General features: G+C 41.0%; 1 protein-coding gene across 1 annotated transcript in view; it reads right to left on the bottom strand.

Annotated features, from left to right (window-relative positions):
• GRIP1 (glutamate receptor interacting protein 1) overlaps positions 1-25,438 on the bottom strand; it is a gene marked incomplete at its 5' end in the record, with an annotated part of 251,102 nt that overhangs the window by 6,729 nt on the left and 218,935 nt on the right. The window contains 4 exons of the mRNA XM_081310350.1: positions 16,498-16,731; positions 20,997-21,041; positions 21,153-21,264; positions 22,181-22,337. Coding sequence (XP_081166476.1) covers positions 16,498-16,731; positions 20,997-21,041; positions 21,153-21,264; positions 22,181-22,337 — 548 coding nt within the window. The remainder of the gene's footprint in view (positions 1-16,497; positions 16,732-20,996; positions 21,042-21,152; positions 21,265-22,180; positions 22,338-25,438) is intronic.

The raw sequence follows: 25,438 nt of genomic DNA on the forward strand, positions 1-25,438 counted from the left end.
AATTTTATTTTACTGGCTGGAGAGCTAAAATATCAAGCTGAAAGGGTCAATACTATTCACCAGGCAGCCCTTGTGGTTATGGTCATATTAGAAGTGAGGAAATTCAATTTTATAGAGGTTAAGTAATCCACCCAAGGCCACAGAGGTAATAAATGGTGGAGCCATGTCTGTCAGACTCCAGACACCAAATACTTAACTACCATGCTCAACCGCTGCTCCAAACGCTTTATTCCATTGATTCTACAATGCAGGGTTTTGTTTTTGCCCTCATTTTAAAATTTCTGAAATCAGACCCTTTTGTAATTAGTTGATGGCATCTTGTATCTATAAAACAGGGCATTTGGCATATCAGCATTCCCCTCTCCCTCCATCAGAAGGAAAATGCCAGATCTTTGCTTCACCTTTGTTTCATGGGGAAAATCAGTCTTGCCAGGTAGTGTCCTCCTGAAGAGGTGTATGAAACAGTAGCCTGTGAAAATGTCAGTCTCAGACCCCATTGCAGACCCCAACATCATTGGGATGACATGGAGTGTGTGTGTGTGTGTGTGTGTGTGTGTGTGTGTGTGTGTGTGTAGCCTAGTAAAATCCTACAGGCCTCCAATGTAGTATGCACACTGATGATGCATGGGGGTAGGTTAGGTTCAAACTGCATGGTTGAGAGAGTACCCCCCCACACACCAAAAGCAAAACTTATCAGGAGTGGGGGGAGTCTTTGATGGTGACTTGGGCTCAGCTATGTGGCAAACAGCAGCCCACCCTAGCTCTGTAAGGTGAGCAGAGGTCTTTTTTGTTGTTGTTCAGCAATCTGATATTCCCAAACAGTGCCTGCCAGGTAGTAGGGTCTTGGGTGGAATAGTAAGGGCTCTTTCTAATAGACCACAGGGTCAAGAACCAGTCATGTTATGCCGTGCCTTTGCAAGCCATTGCAAAGCATGTGAGTGTCAATTAAAAGGAATGAATTTAATAGTGGAGTTCAAACCATGCTCCCTTGTACTCTCTCAACCCCTTGGTCAGTATTTGCAAGTCCATCCTGAGACAGCATGACTGGACAAGAAGTTGAAATGGCAACTCCTTGTGGCCTTGAGAAGTGAGACACCTCTGATTCTGGAGCCAGGCCTGCTAGTAGGAAACCAGGATTCTCAGGCAGCAAGGGAGGTGGGAAGAGGGCCTTCCAAGGTAGATGCTGGACTTCCCACTAATAAGGCTTGTAGGACTTGAGAGAGTATTTTAGAATGTTAATAGGGTGTTGCTGTCTCAATGAAGTTTGTGAGGTAAGCCACATAGATATGAAAATAAAATCTCAGAGATGTATAGAAACTTGTCCAAGGTCAAACAGAGCAAGCAATGGAGAATAGTTCAAAACAAGCTTCCTTCCTTCCTTCCTTCCTTCTTTCCTTCCTTCTCCCCCCGAAAAAGGCTTCTGACTACAAACTTAAAATCTTTACTTGGAACACTCTGCCTAGCATGGAGTTGCTTAAAAATAATCATTGCAGGCTGGGGATGTAGCTTAGTGGTAGAGCACTTACTTAGCATGCCCAAGGCCCTGGGTTCAATCCTGAGTACCTCAAAACAAAACAAACAACAACAACAACAAAAAACCCCAAAACAACAACAAAACCCAAGCAAAAACAAAACAAAAACTCTCATCATAGGAATATTTAAGTGCTTCTATTATTATTATTATTATTTTGTTCCAGGCCATAAGATATTTTTGCACTTCCTTCCCAGTGGAAAGATGGAGGAGAATTTTTTTTAAGAAAACTTTATACTTATTTAAGAGTAAAGAGGCTACAACAATGAATCTTCATCACTCAAATCCAACAACCACCAAGGTCTTGCCACATTTACTTCATTTACCTTCTTTTTTTTTTTCCCCCCCTTTGGGTAGTATTTTAAGGCAAATGCCAATCTTTGTGTCATTTCTCTTCTACATACTTTCATATGTATCTCTAAAAAATATGCTCACTTTTTTTCTGAACAGGCATTTTTCAAAAGAAAACATAAAAATGGCCAATAAGTTTATGGAAAAATACTCAACATTGCTAATCATCAGAGAAATACAAATTAAAACCACAATGAGATATGGCATTCCAGTCAGAATGGCTGTATTAAAAAAGATGAAAAATGACAAATTTTGTCAAGGATGTCTAGAAGAGAGTTGAACTCTTATATACTGTTGGTGGGAATGTAAATTAGGACACCTATTATGACTGTCAGTATGGAAGGTCCTCAAAACTCAAAACAGAACTACTATATGATCTTATAATTTTATAAAGGAAATGAAATCATTATATTAAATAGGTACCAGAACTCCCATGTTCAAGGTCCACATTACATCTGTGTTAGGTCTCAATTCTGTTCTATAGATCAGGAGCCTGCCTTTTCTTCCCCACAATGCTGTTGACTTACTATTGTCCCCCTTGATCCAGCACTATTCTCAATAGCCATGATATCAAATCAACCAAGGTGACCATTGATAGATGAATGGGTAAGGAAAATGTGCTATATATGCAATGGAATATTATTCAGCTATAAAATAGAAAGAAATTCTGTTATTTTTTTGTGAGATGAATGGAACTGGAGGATATCACGTCAGGCGCAATAAGCCCAGGCATAGAAAAACAAACACTGCATGCTGTCATTCATTTATGAAAGAGAAAATAGTTGATTTCATGGAAGAAAGTAGAATGGTTGTGCTACAGGCAGGGAGAGGAGATAGAGGCTAGATAATGGGGACCAAGAAATATTCAGGAAAACTGGGACACTAGTCCTAGTGTTTCATAGCACAGTAGAGTAATTATCCTCTATGACAACTTTTTTTGTATATTTCTAAATAACTAGAAGAGTCTGAAAGTTCTTAACACATAGGAATAATAAATGTTTGAAGAGCTAGAAATGCTAACTATCTTGATTTAATCATTATACATTGCACACATATATCACATTATTATACTGTACCCCGTAAATATGAACAAATATTATGTGTCAATGATAAATTAAAAAAAATAATAACAATTATTCCTATTAGGGAAAACTAGAAGAAGTCTATATAGGCTGCTGATATAAGAGAGAGAAAATATAATAAATTTCATGTATAACCTAAATGTCATTAATTCACCAAACCAGTTTTATTCTTAACTCCTCTTCTTCTATATCCTCTGCCTCATCCATAATTTTCCCAATCGTCTCAAAACTAAATTTCATCCCCCAATCATTTCAAAACTTTTTTTTAAAACCCAACACATCTGTGTTAGGTCCTCTTTGATCTCCTCTTCTGTAATAGCACCTGCTATCCCTTCTCCCCTGTTATCCTCTTATAACAGCCTCAGCTTACTCAGGGGGTTTGGTTCCAAGACCTCAGTGAAGTGCCTGAAACTATATAGATAAATACCAAACCCCATAAACAGCACTTTGATGCAGTGGCAGTCAATCCGATCACCAATAGGGCTACTTGCTGACCAATGGGCGAGAAGCATATAGGGTATGTGTAAGCTGGACAAGGGGATAATTCACATCCCTCATAGGACAGTGTGGTATTTGTCCATACTTCTCAGAATGGCACACAATTTAAAATGTAAGAATCACTTAGAATATTACATTTAATATTTTCAGGTCAAAGATGATGGCAGATATCTGAAAAATTCATGTTATGGTCCCCCCCCCCCCAAGCTCATATATGAGATAATGCAAGGATTTTCAGAGTGAAATGATTAGATTGTGAGAGTTTTAACTAATCAGTGCATTAAGCTACCGAAATGGATTAACTGGGTGGTAACTGTGGGCAGGTAGAGTGTGGCTGGAGGAAGTAGGTCACTGGGAGTGAGTGTGCTTTTGGGGTTTATTTTTTGTCCCTGGTGAGTGGAGTGCAATCTCTCTCTCTCTCTCTCTCTCTCTCTCTCTCTCTCTCTCTCTCTCCCTCCCTCCCTCCCTCCCTCCCTCCTTCCTGGCATCATGTCCTGAGCTGCTTTCTTCCACTAGGTCCTTCTGTCATTATGCACTACTTCAGATCAAGCCTAGGACAATGGAGTCAGCCATCTATGGACTGAGAACTCTGAAACCATGAGCAAAAAAAAAAAAAACCATTTCCTCTTCTTTGTTGTTCTTGTCAGGTCTTTTGGACATAGCTACAAAAAAGCTGACTAAAACGTTGCAGAAAACAAAACTGCAGATAAGGGAGAGAGCTACTTGGCTGACAACTGCCGTCTGTCTTGTAGCATGTTCTTCTATCTCACATATTTCTCTCAGTGGGAATTAGCTCCTTGCTTGGTTAAGTCAGGGTAAGTTTTGCGGGGCATGGCTAGATTACAGGTGCTCAGTGCTTCATATGACATCATATCACTGAAGCCAGAATTAGATAGGCAGACAGTATAGATAGGTAAATCGAGTCAGGTCAGATCAAGGAGGCAGATTTTGAGTGAGTCTGGGAAGTTGGAGACTGTCCCTGAGGGACTGAAATGTTAATTCCTTCAGAGCCCTTCCTCCACTCTTATCAAGAACCTCCCCCTGCTCCAACCTGTACTAAGGTAACCTGTCCCAGGACTTGCCCCTGCCTACAGGGAGCCATAAGGTTGTTAATTAATGTGTCCTGAGCTGCTCCATCTTGCCCTTCCCCCTTCAGCTCACCTGTTTCCCACCTTTTGGCCAGCCCACCCAGTCACATACGCAGGAAGGAGAAAGATAAGGGGGAAAAGGCAGGAGAACAAAGGAAGCCTAGGACATACAAAAAGGGCAGAACACCTCGCTTCTTAGGATACCAGCTATAGCGCCCTTCTCCCTCCTGGGAGAAGTCTATGTTACCCCCACCCCTTTTTTAATATTTACTTTTTAATTTTTAGGTGGACACAATATCGTTATTTTATTTTTGTGTGGTGCTGAGGATTGAACCCAGTGCCTCGCACATGCCAGGCGAGCATGCTACCACTTGAGCCACATCCCCAGTCCTATGTTACCCCTTTTTAAAATAAACCCTGCTTTATATGCTTGCCTCGGCGTGCTTCTCTAATGTTCACACTTCAACATGTGAGGGAGCAGGAACTGGTGGTATCATCACCTAGTCCTTCAGAGTCTCCCTGTCCCACTTGGGGATGGTCAGGTGATGGCAGCCTAATGCCTCCACTGTAAGGCTCCTCCTCAACTTTAATGGTTTGTGCATACATGACATGACCACTGTCTGAATCAGTAATTTCATTAGGGTTGCCAAGTGATGATCTTTTTCTAATCCTATGACTCTCATATATTTCTTACCTAGAATTATTCTGTAAAGGAGAATACTTTCTTCAATTATTGTTGTTTGATTACTTTGAAATGCAGTCCATGTAAGATAGGCAGAATCAATGTTAATTCTTTCTTTTCAATTTCAGAACATAGAATGAGTGCTCTGAATAGTTCCAATGGTGTTCCCAATGAGAATTTCTTTTGGGTGTGGGGGGGGGACTTCTGTTAAGTAAGGTATCAATATGACTCTAAGGGTTTTTGTATAATTGTCATTTTTCTTTGCTTTGCAGTGCTGGGGATTAAACACAGGACCTTGTGCATGCTGGGCAAACACTCTATTATTGAGCTACATTCCCAGACCTATTTGTTGTATTTCAGTCAACTGCATCAATATTCTTTTGGATGTTCAAAATGCTTTCATCATCTTTGGGCATGGGAGTCCTTCACATGGACTCATGGTCCTTCTGATAGAACCTTCTGTTCTGATAGCACAAGATATCACAGACTCACCATGAATACTTCATGCCCCTCTTCTGGTAACAGCCATTCCCCAAAGAGCCTTGATTGGAGGAAATGCTGCTATTGTATATTTTAGCCCCTTTCCTTTTATCTCATGCTCCTCCTTCAAAGGAGGAAAAATAGGAATAGTGGAGAAGGTGGAAAAAAGAGACAGAGGAGGCAAACAGGTAATAGGGTTGCTGGTAGACTGACATTCTTTGGCCCTGTTTACTAGTAGATGAAATCTCTCTCCTCTATGGCCCCTGCTTATATGCCTGTCTTTGATTTGACTGGAGGTCTCTTATCCTTTTGCTCCTTTTCTGTCTTTATTTCTAGCCATATTGTCTTCATGTGACAAGCAGTGTACCTGTGGCGGGGGACATTGCTACTACTCCTTAGAGGGTGATGCATCCTCCTAGGTGTTCCTTTTCTACGTGGGTGCAGCAGTATGGACCCTGTACCTATGGCTTATTGGGTAAGTGGATCAGCATCTGTCCTGCAAACTTAGTCACATTCTTGAGGTGCATCTGAATGTGAGAGTTCCTTGCCTAATCTTGCAATGGATAGTGGGAAGCGCACTGTGGTCTTAAATCTGAGACAGGTTTTCCAATGCAGTAATCCAGAACCCTTGTATTTGGGGGAACATTTGGTGTATAATTGTAAAGCTCTTCATTGTTCAGTTGGCCTCTGACTCTTGAGTGCTGCTCCCCAGGCCAGAACCCGGGATGGGCATGGCTAACCATACTTGGTTTTGCTGACACCAATCAATGGTAACACATTAACCAAAACATTGGAAGGGATGCCGGACCAGAGTGGCTTAGCAGATTCACCCATTAACTTTAAATTCTCAGTTTCTAGCCAAGGTCCTCAACTCTCCTAAGGCTCACACTTGATATATCTCTCTGTCAAACTCCTCAGGATGGAAAGTAATCTGTTTCTCTGGGAAGATTTCCTAGAGGGTACTGAATTTTAATAGCCAGCTGTATCCTTCTCCTGGAAATAGCTTGGGTAATAGTTAATTAACAAAAATTAAATGATGTAAAAAACATATAGCAGAGAAGATTCTAGAAATAAATCACAAGAACGGGGAACAAAGCTGGCTGCTCTCAAAGCAGTCACCACAAACTATGTTGCATAGCTCTGTTTGCCTGGAGGTTGGTCGTGGTTACTTTTGATTTCTTTCTAGTCCAAAAACAGTTCTAAGGATTCCGAAGTTTATATCACATATTTCTCCCCACAGATGAATCCCTTACCCAGGCAGCTTCTTAGATATGATTGCTTTTGATCTCCCAACAACCCTGCACAACAAACTCATTCCCTATCTACTCATAAGGACATCAAGCCTTAAAGAAGGTGATGGAGAGACTTGTCTTGGTAGCAAGCATCAGCTCTAGAATACCTGACCTCATTTGCTGTGTTCCTTCCTCTAAATCGTGATTTTTCTTTTCTTTTCTCCTTTCTCTTAACATATAATCTCCCAGCCAGCCGGGAAGCCTTCATTCATTTCCAACAACTCAACAAGCTAAGGATAAATAATTTATCATGTCTGCTGTTTCTTCTCATCAGAGCCCTCTTGTGGTTTTCCAGGAACATCCAGGCAAACTCCTGCTCTCTGTTTCTAAAGATCATCATTCTGACAGTTGTTTTTGCAATCCCCCAGCCCATGTGAAGCAAGATTTTTCTTGAAGGGTCTTATTCAGTATTGATCAGAGGATGCCTCTGGGGAACCTGGAGCATAAACACCTTTGCAAGTTTTTTTTTTCCCTTCCTATTCTGAAAGAGCTAATATACCTCTTGGAACATAACATTCTGAGCTGGAATACAGTTCTATAGAGTTCCCTTGAACTTGAACTCTCCTTAGGCCATGTTGTAATTGCTTCTAATGGTCCCCCCTCCCATCTCAAGGTAGAAGCTGTGGCAGTAGGCAGAGGGCATTCACCTGGATTCAAGTTCAGCCTTGTAGCCAGGTGCAGTGGTGCATGTCTGTAATCCCAGTTGATCAGTGTCAACAATTGAGCAAGGCCCTAAGTAATTTTTTTCAAGAACGTGTTTCAAAATAAAAAGTAAAAAGGCCTGGGGATGATGCTGAGTGGTAAAGCACCCCTGGGTTCAATTTCCAGTCCCCATCCCACCTACTCCAATAAATGATAAGTTTGCCTTGTTTTACATTTCTAAGCAAGTCTATGCATGTCTATATAAAGTCCTCCAGGCTAAGATCAGAAACCCACAGCTCCTGTTTTCAGTTTTGATGCATGTGAAAAGCTTTAGCCATCTGAGCCCACTCTCTCCTCACTTGGATTTTAAAGGCAATTGCTCTAGTATCTTGAGCAAGTCATGGCAAGTGACAGTCATTCCAGAAATAGTTCCCAAACCCTGACAGCCTCCTGATGGCTCAACCACTGGTCCCAGTAGCCTCAAGAAGCAAGCCAACACCTCCCTCTCAGAGATGGTGCTGGTTTTCCTGCAAATCATCATGGACTTGTATTTGTAGGAGACAACAATGGGGCAGTCCTGTTCCTTTAAACCTGAAAATTCAAGTAATGTCAGTTTTAAGGACAGTTCTACATTACTGGTGGGGTTGGAAGAAAAAAAAAAGGATTCCATCTTCCCAACTGCAATTTTCTAACTCAAGAGGAAGCAATCTAGAAACTCCTGGGTTTCCAGACAAATTGGGTCAGAAAGGCAGCTGCTGCTTCCTGTCTGGGGAGTCTCCTTGGCAGAGGACAGAAAGGGACAGCTGCTTCAAACATTGCCTCCTGCTGCTCTCTGGCAACAGGGCTGGAAAAACTAGGGCTCACCAAGGAGAGAACCAGGAGCTGGGATTGGGCTTGAAGTGTGAGCAGGTCAGGGGCTGACTTGTCCCTGGAGCATGAGTCCCAAGCAAGGGATCACACAGTTCCCACCAGCTGTGGTGGATTTACAAGCTCTTTTCCTGATTCACTCCAGTGAGCCTTTGCACACCTGCCATTTCACATAACGTCAAGGATGAAAGAGACCATATTCCACATTCTGCAGGTGCTCAAACCCAGCCGTGGATCGCTCTTGATCACCTAGTCATTGTCAACTCCATCACTGGCCCTTTCTATTTGTCCCGGTCACTTCTAAGTTGGCCAGCTGTGTGGCTGAGTCCCTGATCCTGGCATCTCTGTTCAGGACTGCCTGCTGCCTCCTCACAGCATCATTGCCCTCCACTCTACCTCTGCTTCCTAGCCTCCCGGTCACTGTGACTTGGCCCTTCTCCAACTCTTAACCCTTTTTGACTCCTTTGCCATTTACAGACTTCCATTCCCATAGACCCACGTGGGCCTCCTTTATTCAGGGACCACTTGCAGTTCTGATCAGGAGGCATACTGTCCACCCACACCCTGGGCCTATGGGTACTGGGGCCGAGGCTTGCTGTCATTCAGGAAAGATGACAAGTTACAATGACCAGATTTCCAGGGCACCGAGTGCCAGCTGTCTTGATTGAATTTCCTCAATCTAGGGATCACTGAATTCTGACATTACAAAGAGCCCAAGGCAAGGAAAGAGCTCTACAACCATTTAAGGAAGGAGAGACACAAGCCCAGGACTGGATTGTTAGCCAGTTAAGGACCACAGCCCCACTAATTTGGCAGAGCAGTGGTGAAGGAACAGGTGCAGAGGGCTCTTCTCTAAGAACCTGGAAACTAGGGAAACAGAATGACCTAGAAAGCTACACCACTTGTAAGTGACCATCTTGTAGATAATATGAAATTTTACACCCTATAAATAAACATATTTGATGCACAAGGACATCAGGGGGAGAAGAATAGTCAGACTCAAGGGAAACTATTAAAATTTTTGAAGAGAGGTGGTGGTGGGCCCATGACAGCTATGATAAGACTCATGATCAAACCACAAGCAAAGCATATTAGAGCGCTGTCCAGCCAGCCTGCCTGAGCATCATGGGTGGCTGGGGGATGGCAAGTCTGCTCAACTTACTGTTTCATTTCTGTTCACAGCACAGGCTGCAAAGGTGACAGCAACTCAGGGAAAGTGATAAGATACAAACTGAGTTCTGTCTGGGAGGGATGCAAATTATTTCGGCTCTGCCTTTAGAAAAGATAATCCTGGCTGGGTGCAGTGGTACATGCCTGTAATCCCAGCGATTTCAGGAGGAGGAGGATTTCGAGTTCAAAGCCAGCCTCAACATCTTAGTGAGGTCCTAAGCAATTTAGCAAGACCCTGTTTCTAAATAAAATATAAAAAAGGGCTGGGATGTAGCTCAGTGGTTAAGTAGTGCCCCTGAGTTCCATTCCCAGTATTAAAAAAAAAAAAAGATAGCCCTGAAGCCTGCCTGATTCCTCTAAAAGTCACTGAGCAGTTTGATTCCATCTCAGAAATCTTACTCTGACATTCTCATTTCTCACTGAGATGTATCTATATTGATATCTATATCTCTCTATCTATATATGTACAATTTCTTTATCCTTCTTTAAATGAGTGTTTTTCCTGCTGTCATTCTTTGATTTTGATTCAAGCAAACAAGTGTTTTTGGCACCTGCCTGTCATTCATATAAAAATAAATATATATTTTTTTTAGATTTTAAAAAGTATCTTTGGACAGAATCACAGATACAGAAAACCAACGGAAATGATACATCTTGAGGATTGTCAGGGCTGGCTGCCATTATTTATTTGCAACATTCAATCCACACTCTGTCCCTTGGTCCTCAATTTTAGTTTCCCCAACTGAGGTTAGATATTGGGACATCAAGATGGCGGTGACAGGGCACACACAAAAAAATGCTGGCTGCAGTTCAAGACTGATGAGTTATCATGTCCCTGTTTATGATAGATCCCATTACCAGGACAGCTCCCACCACCAAGGGCTTATCACTCATGGCTACTCCAGCCATAGCTTCTGTCTATAACCAGGCAAAAATCAAGGAACCACTGGGAACAAATGGGGCAAGGTCTTCAATCAGGTCCGTTGGGAGGTGACCTAGGTACTGCTAGCACATAAAAGGCACACCCTCTCGCTAGGCCCACTCTGCTCTACTTTATGGCATGGACCTTCGCTTTTAATACATCTATGCTCTGCTTGTTACTTCTGCATGTTTTGCTCAGTTCTTTGTTTGGGATGCCAAGAACCTGAACCCCAACTGGACACCCCACCTGTACCACAACAACATCTTTGTTTTCTGTATTCATAGGGAGAGAACCTCTCCTCAGACTGACATAGGGACCAGTAACACACCCGTTTCTTGGATCCCACTGCAGCTTCTATCTGTCTCCGGTGGCCCTACAGTGGCAGTCTGAAGCTTGTGTGAGTCTGGGTTCCTGAGGAAATCTCACTTTCTGAGTTTTTGACACCAAGGCTGAGGCAGAAGTCTGAATGATGGTGACTTCACCTGGAAAAGGCTGTTTTGTGAGGTCTTCCTCTCCTGATAACAGGTGACCCTGCCCCCTCTTTGCTAAGTGAGAAATTGGAGGTGCACAGAAGTCACATGACTCCCGAGTGGCAGACTGTGCCTAACTTAGGTCTGCCTCACAACAGAGCCTGTTTTCTCTCTGGTTTATCATTCCTTGCCTGAAGAGAGAGAGGCTCAACCTAGTAAAAAGTGACAGACAAAAGCAAAAAAATTCATATGCTGAGGGTGTTGCTTTAGCTCTGACTGATTTTCACAGCAGACAGTTCTCCTCTAGCTATTTGGAGATGGTCTACACCTGGCATGGGGGCACGTGTGATATTGAGTGCCAGCTCCAAATATTTAGTGAAGAAAAAGAGGTGTGTGCCAGAATAAGACATGTATTTCCATTTCATCTTCGTTCCTAGGGCTATGCCTGTTACTGCCTCAGGAGAATGTTGCACCAGGAGCTGGCTTTAAACACTGAAAACGACACTTCTTCCAAAGAGTAAAACAGCTTTACTGTACTATGAAGAGCAGAACTTCCCTCTCAGAAAACTTAAAACATACTGCAAATACAAGGTGACCTTAGGTGGAGGAAAAGCTGATGTTAGCAAAACCAGTTAGGAAGAACAGAGGTCACTTAGGAGTGACTCAGATATTCCAGCTTTGTGCCATCAGTAGCTATAACTAGAGGAAGGTGCTGACAATTATTTTAAAAACACTTCTGTAAAAAGAGAAATAACTAGTGGCATACAATTAAGAAGTTTAGTTCTTTTGAAAACCATGAATGATAGGGGAAAAGGTAATGTCAATATACAGTTTTTAAAAGCTCAAATGCTCTGAATGTGGGGAACGTTCTATGCTATTGAAGATTTTGTTTTGCCTTAAGGTGTGAAAGGAAGTGAGGCTAGAATTCATTTCAGAAATAGATTAAGTGGACACCAAAGGATATTTAAGTTTCAGAAGGGAAATAAGGGTTATCGATGAACTGTAGCTAAGATCACAAGCTCCTTATCTGCAAAGAGAAAGAACCTGCGATAAGCTGCAGGACAAAACAGAATTCATTTTAAAGATAAAATACAGAAGCTGCAGGGCTAAGATGAGCCTTCCTCCCTCCCTCTTTAGACTGATACTCAACTTACTATGATTTTCCTGAAACAGAATAATCATCTGCTGTTAGCAAAACCTAAGGGGTGATTTTCAACCTTTAGTCTGCACTGAAGAATCTACTGAAGGGATTGCTAAAATATAGTTCTTTTTCTCCTCCTGAAAATGCTGACAAAGTAAGTCTGGGTGGGGCCTAGGAGGATTGTGCATCTTAACAAGCAGCCCTCCGTAAAGGTTACAAGGGGTCCATAATCCAAACTATTGTCTATTGCTATAGTCCTCTAACTACAGATTGAGACTTATTTTTGTATTGTGTGTAGTTTTTTTTTTTTTTTTTTTTTGGTACTGGGGATTGAACTTATGCGTGCTTTACTACTCACTGAGCTATATCCCCAATCCTTTTTATTTTGAGACAAGATCTTACTAAGGGGCCGAGGGTTTTAAATTGATAAGGACTTGTGAACTTGTGATCTTCTGGCCTCCTGAGTCGTTGATATTACAGGCATGTGCCACCATGCCTGGCCAAGTTGAGACTGATAAATAAGTCCTGAAATCATCTTAATGCAATTCGCATTTGAAAAGAAACCAAACTTCAGGGTATACTGTGCAGCAAGTTTTTGGATTCATTCATTCATATGTTTGTGTGGACGTAGGGGTGTGTTGAATTAATGAGTACAACGTATTTCAGACTGCATCTCTGCTGAGAAAGTTGGAGAAGCAGTGGCCTAAGGGGATTTAGCATCTCTTCCCTGGACTCTCTCTCACCCTGATACTAAGTGCCAAACCAAACCAATTTCCTCTTTCCTCCTACTTCTATATAGCTGGAAAGATAGCAACTAGTTTTTCCTTTACTTTCAGGATGAATGTGGATGACTTGAAGAAAAGCTTGCCAGACTCTGGTACAGCATCAGAAATAGATGACAGGAAATGAACAAAAACCATTTACAACTGGGGAACTTCCAAAGGTCTGAAGAGAGAAAAAGAATGGAGGGAAAGGGTGGGTAGACAATGAGGAGCAAAGAAAGGAGAGCAAATTGAGACATGAGAAACTGGTAGATAAGCCAATACTTCATTCCTTCTTTACAATGATGGTATTAGTGACCCACTCCACTCCTGTCCCCAGGAAATGAAGTGGTTTCAGCTCTTATCCCCACTCTTTCTCCTTTATAGCAATGCAAGGGGTCCTTGCTCATTCATTCAGGTAATCCAACTTCTAGGAAAATAATATTTTTGCAGGCGCTGGCTTGCATACGAACAGGTCCAAAGCTTAACCACATGGCAAACAGAAACGCAGCAACAGAGAGAGCACCATGCATGGTTAGAATGGTGTGCTGTTTATCCCACCCAGCCTGCCCACTCTGGCCTTTGCAGATCTGTAGGATCTCTTCCACCAGATCTGCTTAGGAAAGTTTGCAATGGGGCTTTGGGGACTGAAAGCCAGTCCTCAGTCTGATTGCCAACCTAGGCACTCTGGCTTGAGCTATCTTCAACTTGAGGAAGGGACATTTTCTAATTCCCTAGCCCTCTCTCCATGACACCACCTCAAGGTGCCTTTCCCTAATTTTCACAAAGGTTTATGACAGTCTAGCAACATCCCAAAGAAACGATAACTCTATTCCAACAACAAGTCACTGTGCCTTTTCACAATGTTGGGTAATCTTTCGGTGTTCAGAAGACCCAGGCACAATTAACAGTCTTGGCTGTGAGCTCCAAATCTTATCTAATGATGGTTGCTCTCCTTCTCAAGCACTTCGGCATTGGAAGATGGTAAGCAACAAACACCTTGGATGCCAGCCCAACCAGAGTAACAAATTCACTTTAGAAAGAAGATACTTGAGATGTGGGCATAAACCACTCCAATAAGTCCATAGTTTTAGGCCCCAGGCTCCTCAGTTTCTTCACTTAACTAGGAAATGTTAGGTCTTGTAATTCTAGGACACCATTTATTTTTAATTTTTTAATTTTAAATATTTTATTTATTTATTTATTTTTAGTTTTCGGTGGACACACATCTTTATTTTATTTGTATGTGGTGCTGGGGATCGAACCCAGTGTCCCACGCATGCCAGGTGAGCACACTACCGCTTGAGCCACATACCCAGCGCCGGACACCATTTATTTTTGAGAGTCTTGTTTTGTTGGGAATCAGTTTAGAAAAAAAAGTGAAGTTACATGGGAAATGCACGTGTTGCTGCTATTTAGGACAAAGGACAAAGGAATGAAGTGAAGGGGGGGGAGCATGTCATTTATTCATGCTGACTCATCTATGTCTGTGATGTTGTGACCTCCCACTCACAAACTGCCACACAGATATCCCAATGAGTCCATCCACTTCCGCTCATCATGTCGATAAGTAGATAGTATATTTTTCCTTTTGAACAAGATGTATTTTTAGTATAGCTACTTAAAAATAAAAACCCAACTATAATAACTTGCACATCCAACTCACTGTCATTATCTTTGCTAAATGCTTTCAGCACAGGTGGGATAGGAGACAGGTCTTTTGTATTCCTGGCCATCAATAATTGTCCTTTGAGGAGACAGTCTTACTCCAGGATGAGAAACAACAATAAAAAGAAAAATGACTATTTTGTACTTGTTATTTCCTTTTCCTATAAGTAGGGATAATAAATATCTCTTAAAGGAGAGGGCTATTGTGAGGGCTAAAGGTATACAATATGTACATAGTCCTTTGTAGGAACTCAATACATGTTGGCATTCTTTCTCTTTGGCCTGAAGGAGGATGGGTTATCAAGCATGCTCTTCTCTGCATGTGTAGAAATTGAGAGGTGAGAAAATCAGGAGGGGCCAGCCCTCTTGGCATAGCAGAATTAGCACTGAATATGTGGCCTCCACAGCCTAATGGTGTGCTTCATTAGCATATCAGGATATGTGACTTACCAAGCTGACGTAACTATTGCGTGGTAAACAGGTGAACAAGTTATCTTGCGGCATGGGGCTGACCCAGGTTTCCCTTTCTAAAATGCCAGAGACATTTTTTGCTTTTCTGTAAGTCTAATTTTCTCCTGATGCAGAGAGCTCCAATTCTAGATTCTGAACATGTGGGAAGATACACATTCCCTCAATGTACCATTTTGGATATCCCTATGCACATGTTTCTTTCTGTGTTAGGAACGCCCGCCCCCCCTTTCTCCACATGGTCAACACCTACTTGTAGATGCCTTTCTTGTCCCCTTTACAGTCAATTAGGGTTCACCTTCTGCACTCCCAGGCTGCTCTGACTTGTTCTACCATTGTACTTATCCCATTATCTTCCCATTGTTTTCAAGATTGTCTTCCCACTCAGCTTCCTGCTCCCTGAGGATTTGCAATACATTCTTTTAGTGAATGAATGCCCAATTTATGTATTAAATGAATGAATGAGTGTGTGGTGAAAGAACGGACCCAGGATTGGGACACAACTTCCACACTATCCTTTTTCTTTTACGATACCTATTTTGTCTACTATAAAATAAATAGCCAGATTTTATGGGGTGGTTAGGGAAACCGAAGTCTTAAGAGGAAAAGGGGGATAGTGGCCTGCTGCCTACTTTCAATCTGACCTTATTTGTTCTTCTGGGTAAGATGAATGACGAATCTTTGGTTAATAGATTATTAATTAAGGGAAGAGTCTTGGTCCTCAGTAAAGTGGGGGCGAGATTATTACTATTTTATACATTCTAGTGTTTTAACAAATTTAAAGCACTATCTCTAGAAAGGAAGCCAAAGACACCTCCTGAACACAGCTCTCCTCAGCCAGGCTCCCATAGACATTGATACATATGTCTTGTCTGAACTCTGCCAACAGCTCTGGATTCAGCTCTGAGTGAACAGTGAAGCGACTGTCATAGTCAGAGATGGAACATCACCAGGGCCCACCCTGTCCTGGCCCAAGAGAACTTCCTTACCATCTACTCTAAGTCCGTACTTGAGGATTAAGCCACATTGAACCCTGGACCCCTTTTCAGAGAAGCTATGAGTGTATGATTCCTTCCCCCCTTCTCATGAGGTTGGAATAATATACTAATAATAGCTCCGTGTGATATTGGAGCCTCACATTTTCATAAGATTTTGAACGTAAATACATTTCTGACACCTACACTGCTTGAAAGCAAATCTTCCTTGCTTTCAAGAATAACTTTGCAGGGATCATGTTTTGAGATAGACCAAAGCCTCTGGAGATCTGCCTTTGGGCTCTGGTTTGTCTCCTTGACTAAGCCCATGGAGAGGGCTGCCCCATGCCTGCACCACACTGTGAAAAACTAAATTTGACCCCCCGGGAAAGAGAAGAAAGCTTCCTGACCTTGTGCAGCTCCACAGGAGTTGGGGACATAATCTCCTTTATTTCTTGCTTCATTTTTCTCAGGGTCACAGACTTCCTGCCCACATCTGAAGGCAGGGTGTTGCTCCGAGTTGTTTGGCTGTAGTGTGGCCGTGAGCTGCTCCGTTCCTGGAAGCTGGCCTGTCGCCCCAGCTGGCTGCGAGGTGTTGGAGCCTCATGATTCAGACTCATAGTGCTCCCCGACATGATTGTTGCCTGTGGCATTGACAATTTTCAGAAATAATTAAGCCATGGGTGAGGAAAGGGTTTGGTTGCTCAACGTTAAGCATGATTCTCCTTCTTCCCAGTCAAAATACATTCTCTTCAGGGCATAGGCAAAGGCTGGAGAATGGACATACTAATTGAACTATGAAAGTCTGGAAAATACTTTTCAAGTGACATTTGTAATGCACATTTAAAACCCAATGTAAGTACTAAAGCCTGTGTTTATTTAATCAAATACCACCCCTAGCAGTTTAAAAACAACATTTGCTTACTGCAAACTGCATTTTAAGCATTAACTTTCCAGTGAGTGGGCTCTTGTAGAAATAAGCTAAGAACTTCTCAATGGGGACCAGGCTGCTTCTAGTTGCAATGCTATTTCTAGCTCCAACTGGAGTCAACAAGGGGTTGGTATGGGATTATGGGTACACAGGCAGTGTATCCTCAAGCTTCCCACTTAGGACTATATATTGTCTGTCAAGTGCCCCATCCTAGAAGTAAGACCAGGTTGACCTCTATGTCATTTGATATAGATCAGTGTTTCTTAGAAATGGTCTGTGCAAGATCTGCAGAGGATAATCATTTTTTTATGTTATTGAATTTAACCCTTTGTTCAAAAGCTATGCAACTTGGATTGGATTTTATCAGTGAATTAGGAAGTTCGTTTAGTTTCAAATATATTTCTTGCATAATGCTTAAGCAAGGATGATATTAGATTCCAAAGATGACTGAGTCTCAGAACTGGAACAAAAGAGAATATAAAACCAGTATCATGTTGGGAGTGTTCATTTCTCATGATAAGATGATGCTAAGATTCTAAAAATATGACTGTAGCCAGCTCTGTACTCCTAGATAAGATGGATACATAAAGGTACACTAGCACTGGTAAATATGCCTACAATCATGGAAATGGAAAACAAGCTCACTGTGTATGTGATTGGCTAAAGCATGATTTATTTATATTCATAGCAATGCAGAATTTAATTTGATGAGTCCTTGGAATGTACTCACTCATGCAGGTCTTACAACAACTATATGAGGTAGGCTCTCTTACTCCTCCTGATTTACAGGTGAGGGACTGGGACTCAAAAAGGCTGACTTACTCCAGGTCACATGGGCAATCTTAGAGCAGAGGGCACTATCTAAACCTATTTACCAGAGGGAATACTGAAAAGTGAGGGGTATTTTCATTTGCCAGCTCTCTAGGATGCATGCATTACTAACAATAAGACATGTATATGTATCCAACAACTATGTTGAAAAAGAAACAATACCAGCAAACTTATTGATATACTGACAGGATGAGTTATCTTACTGATAATTTTGAAAAGAAAAATTATAACTTGAAAAACTTCTTGCAGATAATTGCACATTAGCCCATGCTAAGTGCCCTATACATTATGTGCTGATCACCATTTAATACTTAAGTAACCCTATAGGGTAGGTATTATAATTATTATGCCTCCCCATTTGCAATAAGGAAAGAGATGCCTGAAAGAGTTAAGCAATTTCCCTGTCAGTCTGGGCTTGGAATCCCAGCAATATGGCTCCAGAATCTTTGATGACCTGGGTGAGTTGCTTCATAGTCCAGCATTAACCATATAAAATGTTTTTGTATACTGAAGTTCTGGGGATTGAACCCAAGCTCTTGAGGATGCTATGTAAGTGTTCTACCACTAAGCTACATCGCCAGCTCCAACTTCCTTTTTAGTAGGTAAAAAGGCCCTTAATATTTAACAAGTGTAGACATCCATTTTATAGTTTATTTCAGATAGATACCTTTCTAAAATTTATGGAAACCTTTCCATGGCCAACTGGTGTTGGTGTTATGGGACATCCTTTATTTTCTGGCACTTACATATATAATTTCTGTGTTTAATCCACTCTGACAGCACTCGATGATTGTTTTCCTGTTGTGGTGACCATTCATCTATTATTTTTACCTACTTAGACTAGTTATTTGCTTTGTGTGTGTGTGTGTGTGTGTGTGTATATATATATATTTACATTGATTTTTCACAGGACTAGCAGGAAACATGTTGGAAGTATAACACTTAATCACTTCATCTGGGAGATGACAGTTCTGCTTTGATGAATCCCAGCTGCCACAGAAGAAGTTACAAATGGATTTCAAAGAGTTCCACTGTAAGAAATGAGATGCTAATAGTTCTTCAGTTCAAGTTTTCAAAACATGGCTTGATTGCTTTGTTTAAAGTGAGCTTCAGGTAAATTAGTATCATCCAAAAAGGAATAAAAAAATTAAAGTACCATTATAACTTAGATTCTGACATTTAGTTTTTAAACCTTCTTCCTTCATAATATATTAAAAAAAATAGAGCAGTGCTCATTAATCAAGAAATGGCAAACATAATTATAGTTAATTTTTATTGAACATTTGCTAAGTTCTATGTTCTTAAGTACCGTAGTGTTAGCTTATTCTAATTTCCATATTTTATAGAAGGAATATCTGATAAGACATGTTGAAAATTTGCTCAGTCTCAGTTTGAATTTTTCTTTTTTGGTAAAAGCTATACATTTTTCAGTGCTAAAGTTGGACCTAAATTATTGCTATCAATAGAGAAATGATTAGTAAATTGATTGACTTTCATTTTCAAGTCAATTGAGATCATTTTTTATCTTAGTTAATTTAAACTTTTTAGTGCTATAGTATACTTTAACTTTCAAAATTGGATGCAAATTTCACATGCAGGAATCTAGCTCCAATAATTTTTTTTTATAACAGCATTTTCAGTTAAGGGAATGGTGTTCATTTAAACTAGCAAGTGAATATTCTTTGTGGTAAAAGTATAAATATGACTCTAATTTGTGAACTTGTCAATCATTCTGACTAGCCGAAGATTTAATTTCTCTTTAGCATTCAGTCCATTTTCTTTCTGCATATGTAATTTCAAGGGCCACACCTGCAAGGAATTATGTTAGAAAGAATGTCATGATGTGACTTCTATGCTAATGGATGTTGTTTTCATGAGATAACTCAATTTCTGGGTGAAAACACAACCTCATCACATTACTTTTAATATCATCTTCTTTTTGCCTAACATAAAAGAAGCAAGGAGAAGAATAGTTTGTTTTTTGGAAGAGAAGTATCGAAATGAAAAATGAAAAAGGCAAAGGAGACAAACATGATTTTTGAAAGAAGAGAACAGTCAAGAATTATGAATTGAAGTGTGACTATTGTCAATTTCTTGCTCACTTTGGGCCACTCTGACTCATTATTCTACATACAGGAGGTGGTAAATGTTCAAATAAACTAGCTGAAACTTAAGCATCCTGTTTTTTTTTTTAAATTGTATAAAAAGAAATCAATTGCTCATGTCTTGATTCATTTAAATTATATAGAATTATCCATATCCAGGTCCTTTAACTGTGCTCTGAAGCTGAAATTCATGCCAGGTAATACAATGATGTTTATAAATTCAAACTAATGTTTTTCTTTATAATTCTCTTTGCAGATTCACAAACATTAGAATCACATAAAATATCCACACATGCAATCGAGAAGCAAAATAATATAAAGATGAGTAATCATTTTAGAATTGCAAGAGTTTCACCCAGTTATGCCATTCACATTCCTTATGGTGACTTGGGAACCTCATGTGACATCAAAATAAAAATGAGACTTTGCCACTTATTTTTTTTTTTAACAGCTTAGAAAATTTAAAAGAACATAAAAGGAAATAGTCCAGGACTTCCCAGACTAAAGTGTGAATACTGTCAGCAAATTCATGGCTTTGATTATAGAACAGTCAGGAGTTCAGCTGTTCCACTCCGTCTTGTTCACTTGAAGTTAATATGGAATCAGAATTTGCAATTAACACAAAGTACTATGTAATATTTTGCCTGCTTATCAAATAGACTGGCCTTTTTTCGCCAGCTGCATTATTATCTCCTTTAAAGGCAAAACAAGATGGAATAAAATTTCCTCTTATGTTCCTCTTGACGATCAAATTAACTTCTATACCAGGTACAAATGAAAACATGCCAAAGAAACCTTTCTAAAGCAACTAAGAGAATGAGATGCGCCACTGCCCGGAGACTTAGCTCGCTCCTTAGCCATTTGGTAGGGAACAGTCAGGGTTAGCAGGGAGCAATGGCAGAAGCCACAAGTCAGTAAGCTTGGGGTGGGAACAAGAAATAATACTTTCAACTGCATCATATAAAATCAAATTGCTGTCCAGAGGCAAGGAGGCAGGGGAGGCAGCTTCACAAGCAAAAATATAAACATAAAGGGTAGCTACCAAGAGAGTCATGTTTCTCAAAGACACACGCCTGTCAGCTTTCTCCTGTGGAAAGGGGTTAAAGCTTTTAAATGAACTGGTGTGATCAGTGCAAACTTAAAAGGACCAAAAAATGAATGTAGAAACAATAAAAGCAAATAGCAGGACCGAGGCTACCTCGAGTTCTCGCAGAATTCCCGATTGCCCACAGGTTTCTAAATCCTCCAGTGCTTGAGACCAGAAGTTCTCCTCTTGCTCAGCCTCTGCACAGTCAGAAGTCCCTGCAAAACTGTCACCATGAAACACAGTCAGGGTTACGAATTTACCAAACATAATTTTTTCTCCATATACAGAACATTTCTCTTTTACCTCAAATGCACAAAAAACAAAAATAAAAATAATAGAGAGAGAGAGAGAGAGAGAGAGACACACACACACACACACACACACACACACAGAGAGAGAGAGAGAGAGAGAGAGAGAGAGAGAGACTTTCATTTGCATATGGCTTTCTTTTAACTGTGGCCTCTGAGTAAAGCCAGCTTGGGTGTAAGGATATTTAGGAAATGCAAAGTGTCACAAAGAATAAAAGATTGGTCCATGTTTTACTGCTGACTTGCAGATTATTCGTAGCTACTGCTAAATGAGCTGCATTATTGACATAGCCCTGTTGGAATGGAGCTCAACATGGGTGCATATTTTAGCTGATTCAATCCCCAGTACGGAAAAACATAAAAATCAATAAGAAATGAGAAGGAGTAACGCACAAACTGAGGACATAGTTTATAAAAGTTGACTTCCAGAGCCAGAGACAGTGGTGCACACCGGTAATCCCAGCTACTCGGGAGGCTAAGGCAGGAAGATAGTAAATTTGAGGCCAGCCTCATCAACTTAGTGAGACCCTGTCTCAAAAAAGGAAAACACACACACACACACACACACACACAAAAACTGGTGACTTACCCCAGTGCTACCACTGTTTTCATTGGAGGAAACCTAGCTGTTGTGTTGCATGGTGGTGCCAGGCTGTCACTAGTCAGGCACAAGTTTTAGAACCTGCCTTATGGCCACCATGGATGATTATGGTAGCTTCAGGAAGTCAATGGTAACAATATGTGCCACTGCAAATTGAGAACTTCAAATCTTACCCAAATAACTGACCACAAAGTGATCTTAGATGGGGCAGCAGTGGATGGAAACCTTACCCACTGGTTGTGGAACGGTCCCACTCTTCATTATTCAGGCCCACATCTGGGTAAGTCTGGCTTCGAGGTTTGGGGACTGGGGACAAGCTTCCTCTCTGTTTTGGACTCCTCCAGTCATAGGTGTTGAAATTGTATCCTGAGGCCTGAAAACTGGTGCCTAAAATATAAACAAAGTGTTAAGACGGGGCCTGGAGATTATTTACCCCATCAAGAAAAGACCTCATCCGTGAGCAGAGAGGTGGCACAAGGCAATAGCAACAGCAGCAACAACCTTGAGCATACAGTGGTGCTTATCATGTACAAAGTGCTCTGTGCACCTTCTTTAATCTTCAGAGCCAACTTTGAAGATAGGTACTATTGTTATTGTGTTTTATAGCTGATACCAAAGGGTTAGAACAGCCACATCAGGTACCCAAGGTGACTTGCCGACTTTCCTGGGGGTTCAAGCCATAACTTGAGGAGAATCAATCTTCAGATCCCCAAGTTCCATAAGCACTTCTTCCCCATCTGACATAGCTGATACCATGCCAGTTCCTCCATCTCACTTCCCCTCTCTTAATTGCTCTTTGTCAAATGAAAAACACATTTATCATCCATTTCAAACCTTTGAAGGTGCTTGGCTTGGGGGATAAAAAAACCCTCCAGCTGCTAAATCAAGGAATAATCTAGAAAAACACTCATTCCTATGAGCAGGTCTTTTAGAACCTAGGTCTTATTTTAACCAGGCAAACGCATGGCAAAGGTTTTTACTCCTTTCTCAGCCATCTCTCTGTCTCTCAGGACTGTAGTTCAGAAGTAAGATGCCAGCCTGAGGAGATTGGTGCATCAGTGTTTATTTGAATTGCAAAATGAAGACTGACTTCTTTGTGACAGGGAGTTAAGTCTGATTAGCTTGACAGGTAAGGGAGTGAGGGATGGTTCTGGCAATTGGATTACATAATGGACATTTCCCATGGGTTTGAGTTAAGGCAGTGGCTTCAAGATTTTGACAGAAATATATTTAAAGAATATTTACAACAAACTAGAAATTACATTTAAATTGGAGGAGAAAAAAATGTTGATGATAACTTTATGTGACAGGGTATGAAGTTTTTCCAAAATTCTTCTGTGGGTTCAAGTGTGACAATAGAAACTTGACTCTAAGTCTGACTCCACAGTCATCACAATTGCTTTGCCCACCACTTTGGGTTGTGATGTATGTGTGTGTGTTGTGTATGTGTTTACATGTGTGCAATACAAGGCATATACATTGAAATGCTTCAAGCATTTAAATAGCCAACAGGCCTGGGCCCCTGTTTTCACATACAGTTAAATGGCCTGTTCATGTAAGAGGACTGTCTCCATTGACATCTCTGCTGCATCTTCCCATTCACTTTCCCTCCACTGAGGTCACAACCTATGATGCTCCTCTGGCTGCTAAGTAGAGACCAGGGAAAGAAGGATGTCTAGGCATAGTGCTCCCTGATCAAAACACTGGATCTCAAGAAATTAGGGCAAGTCCCAATGCCCACTGATGGAAATCCTCTATGAACCTTCTGCTTCCAATCCTTAGAGCAAGGGAAATATAGTAACAGAGGTCCATGTTATGCTTTGAATATAGCCCTTGCTGCTCTCCCATTGCAATTTATTTTTAAAATGGATGTTTCTTTCTCTTCCTCTCTCCCTTCTCCTCCCTAATCTCCCCTGCCCTAATCTCTGAGGAAACAGGATTACCTTTCTTCCTCATTTTAGGCAGATTTAACCCACCACAGGAAGGAAGTAATCCAGACTTTGGGATGGTAGTGGAACATCTCAGAAGTAACTGTCTCCCAAATTAATAAGTTAATTACAACTCCAACAGAGAACATGTGGAAGGTAACCTTTGAATCACGTCTTTAATAGCCTGCTGATGGGCAGAATCACAGCCTTTGGGACAGGAGTTCCCTGTATTTCTCCTTTGCTAGCAAAGCAATGAACCTTCCTTTTCTTTTTTCTCAAACCCATGTCTGCATTATTGGATTGGCATTGAGGACAAGGACTGAGCTTTCAGCAACACTATTAACAGTTCACTATCTCAGTCTCTTGGATAACTGCAGAAGTGTGGCTAGTCATTTTTATAACCTCCTGAGACGGGCTATTCATTTTCTCATTCCAAACCAAACCAACCAGCCCCTCGTATGCAAAGTCTCCTTTCTTCTTATACAAAAAGCAGAGACTAGTACCCCATTTTCTTTAACTGGCTTTAAACTCATTAAGAACTAAACTCATTGGTGGTGTCCAAGTCTTGGGGTCTTCTTTTCAGATAAGCATTAACCTGTAAGACTGTTAGGTTCTCTTAGGAAATTCCATGTTTTAGACTGGGCAGAATAATATTCTGATGTTCTTCCCATTATTTCTAAGTAGTTCTTGGTGACTTGGGTGGGAGTAAGAGGAAGGGCTTGAGCAGATGTGCAGCCCCATCTGCAGGATGCAGACCAGGAAAGGCACATGCATCCCTAGCAGCCATGTTTACATTTTGGGTTGGTTTTTTTTTTTTTTTTTTTTTTTGGTACTGGGGATTGAACCCAGGGGTGCTTTACCACTGAGCCACATCCCAGCCTTTTTAAATTGAGACAGGGTTTTGCTGAGTTGCTTAGGGCCTTGCCAAGTTTCCGAGGCTGACTTTGAACTTGGGATCCCCCTGCCTTAGCCTCCAGAGCTGCTGGGATCATAGGTGTGTGCCACCGCGCCCAACTAGGAGGCCTTGTTTTATTTTTTTTTATTTTTTTTTTAAAGAGAGAGAGAGAGAGAGAGAGAGAGAGAGAGAGAGAGAGAGAGAGAGAGAGAGAGAGAGAGAATTTTTAATATTTATTTTTTAGTTCTCGGCGGACACAACATCTTTGTTGGTATGTGGTGCTGAGGATCGAACCCGGGCCGCACGCATGCCAGGCGAGCGCGCTACCGCTTGAGCCACATCCCCAGCCCCGGCCTTGTTTTAATGAGTGCTATAAAATGATGCATTAGTAGAAATCAGAGAAGAAGAGAATGGGATTCAGATCTCTTTTTTCAAGGATGGAATCCAAGTGCTAAGTATAAAAAGGCAGAAATATTTCACTGCATAGGTCCTTGATAACATTGTAGAGTTATGTTTCAACTCTGAAATGCCTATATTTTTATAATTTAAATCACTGTATTTTAGAATTTTCAGTTCAGCTGCACCAAATCCAATGGATTGGTAATCAGTTGGGTAACAATTTGTTTTATAAGATCATAATCCTGACATTCCTGTTTCTATATCTA

This window comes from Spermophilus citellus (genome assembly GCF_964194105.1).
Source record: "Spermophilus citellus genome assembly, chromosome: 10".
In the NCBI taxonomy this organism is placed as follows: domain Eukaryota; kingdom Metazoa; phylum Chordata; class Mammalia; order Rodentia; family Sciuridae; genus Spermophilus; species Spermophilus citellus.